Source organism: Ammospiza nelsoni, chromosome 8 (genome assembly GCF_027579445.1).
Source record: "Ammospiza nelsoni isolate bAmmNel1 chromosome 8, bAmmNel1.pri, whole genome shotgun sequence".
NCBI lineage: Eukaryota > Metazoa > Chordata > Aves > Passeriformes > Passerellidae > Ammospiza > Ammospiza nelsoni.
This window is the reverse complement of record NC_080640.1, coordinates 2,810,078-2,820,958: the sequence shown is the minus strand read 5'-3', so window position 1 is coordinate 2,820,958 and position 10,881 is coordinate 2,810,078. Positions and strand designations below refer to the sequence as shown.

Here is a 10,881-nt window from a genome sequence, read left to right as displayed (position 1 = left end):
TCCTTGGTTCAAAAGGTGTTTTTCAGGGAAAAGCTGGCAGGTCCTTCCTCACTGCCTTACCCTCCACATCCTCTCCCAATGGATTGAACTGTTGGTGAGTTTTTGAGGATATCTATCTGGAATAAATTTGTTCAACAGATCTCTGTCTCCTCTGCGAGCAAAAATTCCCATCGTTATTCCTACGTTCACTGGGAAGCTGAACCACAAAAAGGCAAAACAATCCAACAGAAACAGAGCACAAAACACCTCAGTCCTGTGTCCAGCACAGGTCACCCAGCTGGAGGTTGTCCCAGTGGCTCACAAACATCCCTCTTCCAAAAAATCCTGACCTTACATCCCAGGCTGGATTGGGAAAACAAAGCAGAACCACCAAAGGCCAAATTCCAGCCCCATTCAGACCCCTGCTCAAACTTTGTGCAGCAGAATTTAACACTTGCAGGGATTTTTAGGGGCAGTGGTTTTTCCCCATGGGATTTGTGGGTACAAAGGCACGACTTCTCAGGCAGTTTCAATAATTTTGTTTTATTTAACAGCACCAAATAAAAACACAGTGCTTGGATCAATATTATCCTCATGGTTTATTCCATAAATAAACTCCATTGGTTTGTGAGCTGCTTGTTTTTACTTCCAACATGTACAAATAAAGATTTAAATATTTTTTTGGAGGAAACGTGACAGCTGGTTTGAGTTCTGCAAGTTTTTGATGCAAACATCCTTCTTGGCACCACTCCTTCATCTGCCATTTCTAGAAACACTTTGTGCTCACAGAAGTGGAGTAAAACGTATGTTACAATGAAAAAACGTGAAAAAGTGTTATAAACAAATAGTTAAATATTGCGTTTTTTTAATGGGAGAGCTTGTTAGGTAGTTTCACTCTATGAACAGGAATGGAGTTCTTCAGAAAGCTGAAATATTGGTCCCTTTTGGAATGTTAAGTATTAATGTGAAACTGCTGTTGCTCTGATGATGTGGTAATGCTATTTCAACTGGTTCCTAAACATAACAAATAAAACAGTTTTCTTCAAGGATTTAACTCACAGGAAATCAATTAATAAAATACTTCAGAGAAATAAGTTTTCCATGTATTATAAACACTGGGCTATTGCTACAGAGAAGTGTGCTTTTTAAAAGAAGATTAAGATAAATAATATCCCTGTAATTCAGTATTTGCATTAAAAATTCTTAAAATTATTTCCTCTGGGTAAACTGACCAAAAGGTGATGCTCTGGAACAGCTGTGCTCCCTTTTAGGCTGTTTTTGATTACAAGAAAGTTGCCTTAAAATTTCAATTGAAACATAAATGATCTTTCTTTATACAAGGAGCCAGTGATAAGAAAAATACCTCCAGGTAATTGAGATAACAGTTAATTTTATGGCTTATCTAGAAGTCAAAGGCATTCAAGATCCAATTAGGATGATGAGCAAGAGACTCCTTTGTCACTCCGTGTTTCTGTGGAGGAGCTGGTCCAGTAATTGCTAGAAAAAAAATACAAAAATGCTTTAAAATACTGTTAAAACCCATGAGGTGATAGAAATGTTTAGTGATACAGGAGGTGAGGTGGAGTTGGCATCCCAGATTTCAGATTTACTGTCTGCATTTGCTCCAGAAATCACAGGAAATCCTCACCTTTTTAAACATCTCCACACGCAGCCTGTTGCTCTGGATGATGATCCGCTTCTGCTTCTCTTCTTGTTTCTTTTTAACCTCAGGTAAATTGTCATAAATCCTGTCAGGAATTCAGAAAGCAGAGCTCATGTCATCCCTGGGGCTCACAAATAATTAATTTTTCCTGTAGGGAATATCTGCCTTCCGTGCAATACTTGTAATGGGCATCTCTAAGTATTTAAATTTGATTTATGGCATGGGAGTGATAAATTATGAACAGTCATGGTTTGATATGAAATCTGACTGGTTTCAAGTCTTGCTGAAAATTCTTATTTTGGAACAAAAAAACTTAAGAAAGAGATGGGATCAGGTGATTTCAATGCAGTAGCTTCTAATGAGCTCAGTGAAGTTGGTTCCAATTTGTAGCAACAAAATTCAAACCAGAATCTGGGTGAACATGGTTGGTTTTTTGTTGTATTTATGTCACACAATTAGTATCAAGCAATCATTTTCAAGTAATCTTCTAAAATATAAGAAAACCATCATTGTAAGTCTGCGAACTGTTTACATTTTTTCACTGTCATTAGGAACATGTTTTACCAAGGACAACACAATCTTTCCATTCTAAAAATAACAGGAGTTGCCATTCAAAAGGTGGCTTCTGATCTTTTCCCATTAAAATCAGTGATAGAATTCCCAGGATTTGGAAGGGAAAGCTGGACAGTCCTGGTTTCGCATCCTCTGTGCCATAATCTGGGGGAAAAAATCCAAAGTGACCTCACTGCTTCCATTTTTGGGTGTTCAACATGAAGGACCTGCTGAGGGTTTGGTTTTCATGCCCTGCTGAGAGTTTGGTTTTCATTGTCATGGGGGTGTTGAAAGGGCAGGGCTGCCCAAATCTAAGCTGATAGAACAGAGAAAAATCCATGGACAAACTGTAAAGCAGAGGGATTTGTACCTTTTAGATCTCATGTGCATCTCCCTCTCGGGAATGACTCTCTCCTTTGGTTTGAAGAGGTTATCTGGCAGAGAGAAAATAAAGTTAGTACTGGAGGGGTCTGCTTTTACTGAAATCTCAAATGTCATATTTCACTGAGCCACAATTTGCCATCTCTGGTTAAAGTTTTGAAGGCTTAAGGCCAGATCCAAATATCCAAATCTCTCCAAAATTTCCTCACAGGTTCCTGCAGGCAGCTGCACCCTGGCTGCTCCTCAGTGTGTCAGGAACCTGCCCTGGTGCAGCCATTTCTGATTCAATTTACACCGGTTTTGCAGGGCTGTGGATAATTATCTGAGCTTGAGAAGGAGGAAAATCATATTACTCCTTCCTGATCGAGTATGAAGATATCTGTGATAATTCCAATCAGCATTTCCCTGGATAGAGGAAAATAATTTCTGATCCGAGCAGTGAGTGGTTCTGAGGAAAAGGTGATTTTAACACCTGCCTTGCAAAAATGAGTCCTGAATGGGAAGGGAGGATATTTGTACAAGGTGGGAAGCCAAGAAATAAATGAGATCACTGCTGTATCTCTGTGTAAAATTCATGGAATCACAGAATGGTTTGGGTTGGAAAGGACCATAAAGCCCTTCCCATTCCCATGGCAGGGACACCTCCCACTGTCCCAGGTGCTCCCAGCCCCAGTGTCCAGCCTGGCCTTGGGCACTGCCAGGGATCCAGGGGCAGCCACAGCTGCTCTGGGAATTCCATCCCAGCCAGGAATTCCCAATCTCCCATCCATCCCTGCCTTTTGTCAGCTTAAAGTCATTCCCTGTGTCCTGTCCCTCCTTCCTTGTCCCCAGTCCCTCTCCAGCTCTCCTGGAGCCCCTTCAGGCACTGCAGGGGCTCTGAGCTCTCCCTGGGGCTTTTTCCAGGCTGAACAATCCCAAGTCTCTCATCCATTCCTCACAGCAGAGATGTTCCATCCTTCCAATCAAAAATCAAAATCAGTGGTTTCAGTTCTTCTGAACTGGTGCAGTTTCCAAAGAGCAAACTCAGAAAGGAGAGAGGCTCTGGAGCCTCCTCTGCCTCAGGACTGACTTTCCCCCCTCAGCAGTTGTCTACACTTAATCATCCTTGTTAAATCTTCAGCACACACCAGCCATATGCTCGATTTGCAAGGAAAACATAATTTGTCTTTTATTTATTAGTGTTCTAACGCTCATTTGCATGTTGATTCACTTAAAAGGAATAAACACTTGGATGCTGCTGCTGTCCAAATGACTCTCAAAGTGCAGGGAGCACCCTTTCTCTGACCCAGGGACACCTTCCACTCTCCCAGGTTGCTCCAAACCCCTTCAAGCTGGCTTTGAACTCCTCCAGGGATGGAGCATAGTGACACAAGAACATTCCAGAGCTTTGTGTAGCCACCAGAACAGGAAATGCCCATCCAGGGGTTTGCAGACCCACTTCCTATTCTATATACAGCATGATAAACTGATAAAATGCATTTTTCCTGCCAGTCCCTAAGTCAGGGTGGCCTCTATTTTCAATTTCTGGGAAGGCTGGGAGCTGTGCTGGTGCTGTTGATCCAGAACAATCCTCTCCTGCTGGCACAGAAGGGCATCAGACCCATCCCTGCCTGGAACAATATATGAGGCTGTGCAGGGCTTTGAAGGGATGGACTCAAAAGAGACTCTGGGGAGAATCCTCCAAGAAAATAATAAATCCACTTCCCCACGGAGCCACGAGGTTAATTCTCATGGCCAAACATTCCTGCAGCCCTTCCCAGCTTGCTATTTACCAGAAGAAAAATCACATGCAATCACAAAGGCTAATCCTTGATGGATTGTAGGATTAGGACTCAAAAGTTAAATAAGAAATAAATAAATAAAAAAAAAAAAAGCTAGAAATGAGAAAATAAAGTCATGAGTGGATTTAAATAGTTGTTAATCCTTGACATTGAGAAGAATGAGCATTTAAAAGGGGAAGAGCAGCAAACAGAGCTGAAATAACCTCGAGCTCATCCTGGAGACCTGGCTTAAAGCTCTCTCCTACCAAGCAAAGATCAAATGTAGACAATTCCCCGGGCTGATAGGCTCTAAATTGTGTTTTAGCTGCTCCTTATCAGAGCCCCTTATCAGATTCCATAGCCTTGGATGGCTTTTGGAGCAGGGATTTGGGAGCAGACCTTCAGCAGTGCCAGGGATGCACCACAGTTAATAAAGCTTCAGACAGAGAGGGCTGAGTCTCCTCCTTGGTGTTTTATTCCCACCCTGTGAAACTCCTGAGTTTCTGGCTTTTACAACTGGTCTCACACCTGCACTAAAGCAAGCTGGAAATGAAGGTAAATGGGTCGTCCCTGTAATATATTTTAATTAATGCTAAACTGCACCTCCAAGAGGATGAGTAACTCTCCTGCTTGGGAAGTCAGTAAATATTTAGACAGAGAACAGATGAAATGATTGTGTTGGAACCAGCCCCTGACTTCCTATTTACCACTAAATCACTGGAGCACTTAAAAGAGAAAAACAGTGGCAAAATTTATCAAAGAATACACAATATAGACTCATTTTCTTCTAACATGAATGTAAATTCTCAAAATTTGGTAGGAGCTAAAATGTGCCTTTGAGGATGTGTGCAAAGCAAAGCACTGCTGCTGGTGGATCTCTAATTTAATTTGTCATTAACTGGACTGAAAAAATAATTCACCAAAAACCCATTTGCCCAGAGAAATCCTGGAATACAGAACATTTTTTTAAACACTGGGGTTTTTAAAATCAGCAGTCCCCTAGAAAATAAATTAGCCTTGAATCTAAGGTACATGTGGATGCGATGTTGAGCTCTGCATCACATTTTACTGGGAATTCATCCAGGGTGTGTAAAGCAAAAAAAAAAAAAAAAAAAAAAAAAAAAGGCAAAAATATTTTTTATTATTATTATTATTATTATTATTATTATCATCATCATCAATGTTTTAACATTTTAATATATAATATTATATTATAATGTTATTATGTATATATTATATTATATTATATTATATTATATTATATTATATTATATTATATTATATTATATTATATTATATTATATTATATTATATTATATTATATTATATTATATTATATTATTATATATTGATATATTAAAACTACACTAAAGAAAGAGAAAGGAGACATCAGAAGGCTGGAAAATAAAGGAATGAATAAAAAAATCTTGTGATTGCTCACAGCCTCGACACAGCTGGACCTGTGATTGGTGATTAATTAAAAACAATTCACATGCTGGGTAAACAGTTCTCCAAATCACATTCCCAAGTAGCAAAACATGGAGAAGCTGCAGTTTCCCAGCTTCTCAGGAGAAAAGATCTTAGCAAAAGAATTTTTCAGCAAATTTGCATGTGACAAGGTGGTTCCCAGGTTTTCCAGCTGTTCAGGTCTCTCCTGCTACTACTGAGACTTCTGACCCTCCTCAATATTTTAATTTTTCTGGAAAACAGTACTAATATCTCTAAAAAACTGTAAAATTGAGAGGTTTATGCAAACATTTTCATATTAGAATGATTTTGGGGATGTTGCTGGAGATTTCAGTCCTCTCTGTCCAAATGATACTTAAATATTCATGGATTTTATCCAGAAAAACAAAAATATTAGCATCTCACCTGGCCTTCCTAAATCTTTCTAATATCATTAGAGCATATTATCCTAAAAAGCATTTTTGTTCCCAAAAATAGCAGCTTTTGAAGAAGATGTGGCAGAATTAACATTAGTTTAATAATATCTTCAAAACAGATCATTCCTCTTCTTAATTCCATTACCTGACTGCAGCTTAGACTTTATTCAGAGCTGCCAGCCAAAAAAGCCAAAAGAATGGGTGGCACTATTAAAAGTTTGAATGGGGAGAAGGAAACTGGGAAATGACCTAAAGTGAATGACTTTGGTGGTGTTTTCAGGGTCTCAGGATGAGAGAAGAGACGAGGATTTTGAATCCATGTTTCAGAAGGTTGGTTTATTATTTTATGATATATATTATATTAAAAGAAAATGAGATGGTAAAACTATACTTAAAGAATAGAAGAAAGGATTTCATCAGAAGGCTGGCAAGGAAATGAATGGAATGATAATAAAATCTTGTGACTGACCAGAGAGTCTGAGCCAGCTGGGCTGTGATTGGCCATTAATTAGAAACAACTAACAAGGACTAATCAAAGATCTTCCTGTTGCATTCCACAGCAGCAGATAACCATTGTTTACATTTCATTTCTGAGGCCTCTCAGCTTCTCAGGAGAAAAAATCCTAACGAAAGGATTTTTCATAAAACATGTCTGTGACAAAGGCCCCAAATAAAGTCCCAGCTGAGCACCAATGTGAATGTCACAGGATTACACCTGAGTGGCTGCAGGATTATTGCAAATTCTCTGATTGCCCCCTTCTCCTCCCTCACTCCAAATAAAACCCTCCCTGGCACAGAGCTGCTGGAGAAATCCACCCCTAGAAAACCCAAACAAACAGCAATCCAAAAAACACCTAAACAAGCAGCAATCCAAAAATACTTTTGGGGAAGGCTTAGAAGCACGACTGAAGGAATATAAATTGTTTCCAAGATATTATTAAATATTGAGGGTTTGGGTGCAAACCCAGAGGAGCTCAGCAGGGTCCACAGTGGGGTTGAAGGGTAACCATCAAATCCCATGGCCAATCCCAAAGAACAACCAACCCCTCAAAGGAAAGGTGGAAAAAACCCCAAAGGTGCCTGAGAAATTGTGTGAAACCTCCCAAAGTCCCCGTGCACACCAAGATCACAGGGCTGTTCATTCTGCAGATTTAAAGGCCCATAAACAGCTGGTAGTCCTGTCAGTGCAGTAATTACATTACGGTTTTGGAGATTTAAATGCAGTTATTTGAACATTGTTTCTATTCAGCTCGTCACAGTGGGATCCCTAATTTGTTCAACACAGTCAACAGCAGAGTTGTCTATCTTGGACTAATTAGCACTCTCAAAATTTAGCAGTGCCCATTACCCAGCACAAAGGCTGCCTGGGAGTTCTGAGCAGGTTCTGTGCCTTCAAAGAGCTCTGGTGATGGTAAAATCTCGTGCAGGATAAACATTTTCAATTTCCTCAGATTACTTTCAGCGTTTTGTAAAACCCTGCTCGTGAAGGACAATTAAAAACTGGTAAGCAGCTCGGGGTTTTGAGGATGGGAAGGTAAATGGGAACTGCACAGATGTTGGTATTTATATGGAAGTTATGCTGAATGCCAATTATTTCTTCATCCTGAAAGAAACTGAAGTTGAAACAACACTGTCAAAACACGGGGAAACCCTGCTAGTCAATAATTTCATGTTATCAATAAAGATGTTTTAGGCTGATAGAATAATCTCTCTGGGAGAGAGAAAAATCCCTGCAGGTCTTTGCTCTGGGTGTGAATTATTTTATTGGAATCCAAGTTGCAAGAGCAGAGAGAAGCACATATCCCAAACTTATTTCAGAGAGAGGTAAGGGCAGCAAACTGCTTAAAACACCTTGGGCTGCAGTTAAAGCCCCATTTCCACCTGAATAAAAGCAGGCACCCACTCCTCCCCACCCTGGGTACTGAGAATTTCAGACTTTCTGTACTGACCCCCAAGAGAACTCTGCATTTGACCTGAGGCTGTGGAGAAGCTTCCAAAATGGAAAAACAGTACTGAGATTATGAGTGTGTAGTTTGATATCACACACCTGTGATATCACACACTTCAATCCAAACTCCACACCCACAATCCCAGTTCCATCATTCCATTTTGGAAGCTTCTCCACGGCCTCAGGTCAGTGCAGTGTTCTCCTGGAGGTTAGTGCCTTCAGCACAGAAAATCTGAAATTCTCAGCAGCCAGGACTCCAACAAGGGCCCTCTGTAGTGCAGGTTACAGGCTGTGCTTCACCCAGGGATTTGGATTTCCAGCATAACTCCAGTTCTGCTTCAACTACAGACATGTGACACTTCTGTCATTATAAAAATATTAAGGTCTCACAAACAGAAAACCACACTACACGAAGGCAGATGAGTTACAGAAACGAAAGATTCTCTCTAGACAAATTCACCTTTAATGACCAACCACTAAAAGATGGAAATAGTCATTAACTTCAATAATTAATGAATATATTTCAATATTATGATTTTATTACTCATTAAACAAGCATAAGGATTAAAATTTCATTATAATTTGAGGAGAAATAGGTTTAGCCTTTCATATTTTGTTTCATAAATTATTTGCAGAGTGGTTTGGGGGATTTTCAAAGATGTTCAGAGAGAAGTGGGAGATTTTTGCCACTTCCTCTAATAAAGATGACAAACTCCTGGTGTGCTGCTGGCAGAGCTCAGAGTCCTCACACTGCACAGCCCTGAGAGATCTGATTCCAGGTAAATTAACTTGGATCATGGAAATGGTGAATTAATTCTGTTGAGTCTTTAAGATAGAATTCATGCTTTGTGCCATGTGTCCTTATGTGTATTTAGCTCTCACTATAAAAACTCAGTAGGGCTCTGATTAGGACAGACCACTGGAAGTTGGGTTTCTCCAGGAAACTCCAAGAGCCCTGAAATGTGGCTGCACTCACATCCCCTGCACTCACCCTCATTCTCCAGGGAGCCAAAAACCTATTTGTGTTTCCCCAGGTTGGGGACATCAAATATTCCCTTTCCTGCATCCTCCAGGTGTCTTCGTTAGTTTGTTTAATCTTTTCAATTAATTACTTTTCAGTAGCATAATGTATCTTCAAGCAGCCACAGATTTAAAACCAAGATGTAAAGAGGAATGGCAGTCAATCAAATAAATCTTTGTTCTTTAGTCAACTGAGTTAATTAAAATCCAGATGGCAATTAAAAAAAAAAAAAAGAAAAAGAAAAGAAAAAGAAAAGCAATTTGTTTAACATCTTGAGCTTAGATAACATTTACAGAGGTGTTGTGAGGGACAGAAGGGTTTCCCTCACTGGGTGCTGAGGCTGTTTGCCACAACCTAATCATCTTAAATTAGAAAATGACAGAGTTTGCATGGCCTGATTTAGCAGGGCTGGGCAGGCCAGAGCTCTTCCCCAGCTCTGGGATTTCTGACACAAGAGGCAAATCCACACCTGCAGCTGGGGCTCATGTCCCAAATCCCACCTGCCTCCCTGCTGTCACCTCTGTCCCCAAACTGATCATTCTGTAAGCTGGGAGAGGATGAAATGTCATTTATTGCCATCAGCCCACAACCAGCAGCAGCTGCACCATGCTGAAGAACACAACTGCATGTGACAGGGACAAAAAGTGCCCAAGGAGCTGCCACAGAGCACAGGAAACTCCTCATCCCCACTAACCCTTCTCAGGAATTCCTGCCAGGAGCATCTGCACAGATGCTGGAGTGTCACTGTCATAGTTTCTGGAAGATCCCTTTGCCAAGATTTCTTTTCTTGGGAAGCTGGGAAGCCTCAGAGAAAAATGAAAACAATAATTGTCTTATTTGCTTCTCCTGTGTTTGGCTGCTTTGGAATGTGGTTTGGAGATTGTTTATCCAACAGGTGAATGTTTGATTGGTTTCATGTCAATTGTTTTTACTTAATGACCAATCACTGCCCAGCTGTGTCAGGACTCTGGAAGAGGTCAGGAGTTTTTAATTAGTATCTTGTTAAGCCTTCTCTAAGTATCCATTTTCTATTCTTTAGTATAGTTTTAGTATATTAGTATATAGTATTTAGTATGTAAAGAATATGCTATATTCTTTAATATAGCATAAGTACATGAAAAAATAAATTAGCCTTCTAAGAACACGGAGTCAGATTCATCATTCCTTCCTGCCATGGGGGACCCTGAAAATATCACACTGTGGAATGAACCAGGAACAGCAGCTCTCCCATTCCTCCCCAAATTCAATTTGGAAATTCCATCCAGGACTTCCAAGGGCAGCCAAGGACGTGCTGCTGCTCCCAACTCACCGCTGAGAGGGTCAGGGATGGTGAATTGCCTCTTCCTGCTGGAGGTGGAGGTGGAGAGCTTGCGCGCCCGGGCCCGGGGGGTGCCCGGGGGAGCCTCCCTGTGCTGGGCCCTCCTCAGCTGCACCATGAGCTCCAGCCTCTTGAGCCTCTGCTGCGAGCGCGAGATGAACTGGGGGTTGTGCAGCTCCAGGGCCTCCTGCAGGACACAGCGAAGCTGCTTTATGCTCCGGTGATTCAAAGGGAGGAAAAGGTGTGATGGGCGTAGGGCTGAGTTTGGTTAGGGATGTTAAAATGGTGAAAATGAGTCTGGGTTTTGGTTGGAAGGGAATTTAAAGCTCATCCCACCCCAGCCATGGGCAGGGTCACCTCCCACTGTCCCAGGTGC

General features: G+C 40.9%; 1 protein-coding gene across 4 annotated transcripts in view; it reads right to left on the bottom strand.

The window, feature by feature from the left end:
• Positions 1 to 506: 506 nt before the first annotated feature.
• The window catches only part of C8H10orf90 (chromosome 8 C10orf90 homolog), a 100,440-nt gene continuing 90,065 nt past the window's right edge, over positions 507 to 10,881 (bottom strand). For 3 of the 4 annotated variants that reach the window (XM_059476995.1, XM_059476994.1, XM_059476996.1), the window contains 4 exons: positions 10,497 to 10,692; positions 2,565 to 2,628; positions 1,628 to 1,727; positions 507 to 1,476 (listed from right to left, as the gene is read on the bottom strand). In XM_059476995.1, coding sequence (XP_059332978.1) covers positions 1,438 to 1,476; positions 1,628 to 1,727; positions 2,565 to 2,628; positions 10,497 to 10,692 — 399 coding nt within the window. In that variant the 3' untranslated portion in view covers positions 507 to 1,437. The remainder of the gene's footprint in view (positions 1,477 to 1,627; positions 1,728 to 2,564; positions 2,629 to 10,496; positions 10,693 to 10,881) is intronic. The other variant, XR_009418872.1, reaches the window with a different exon arrangement.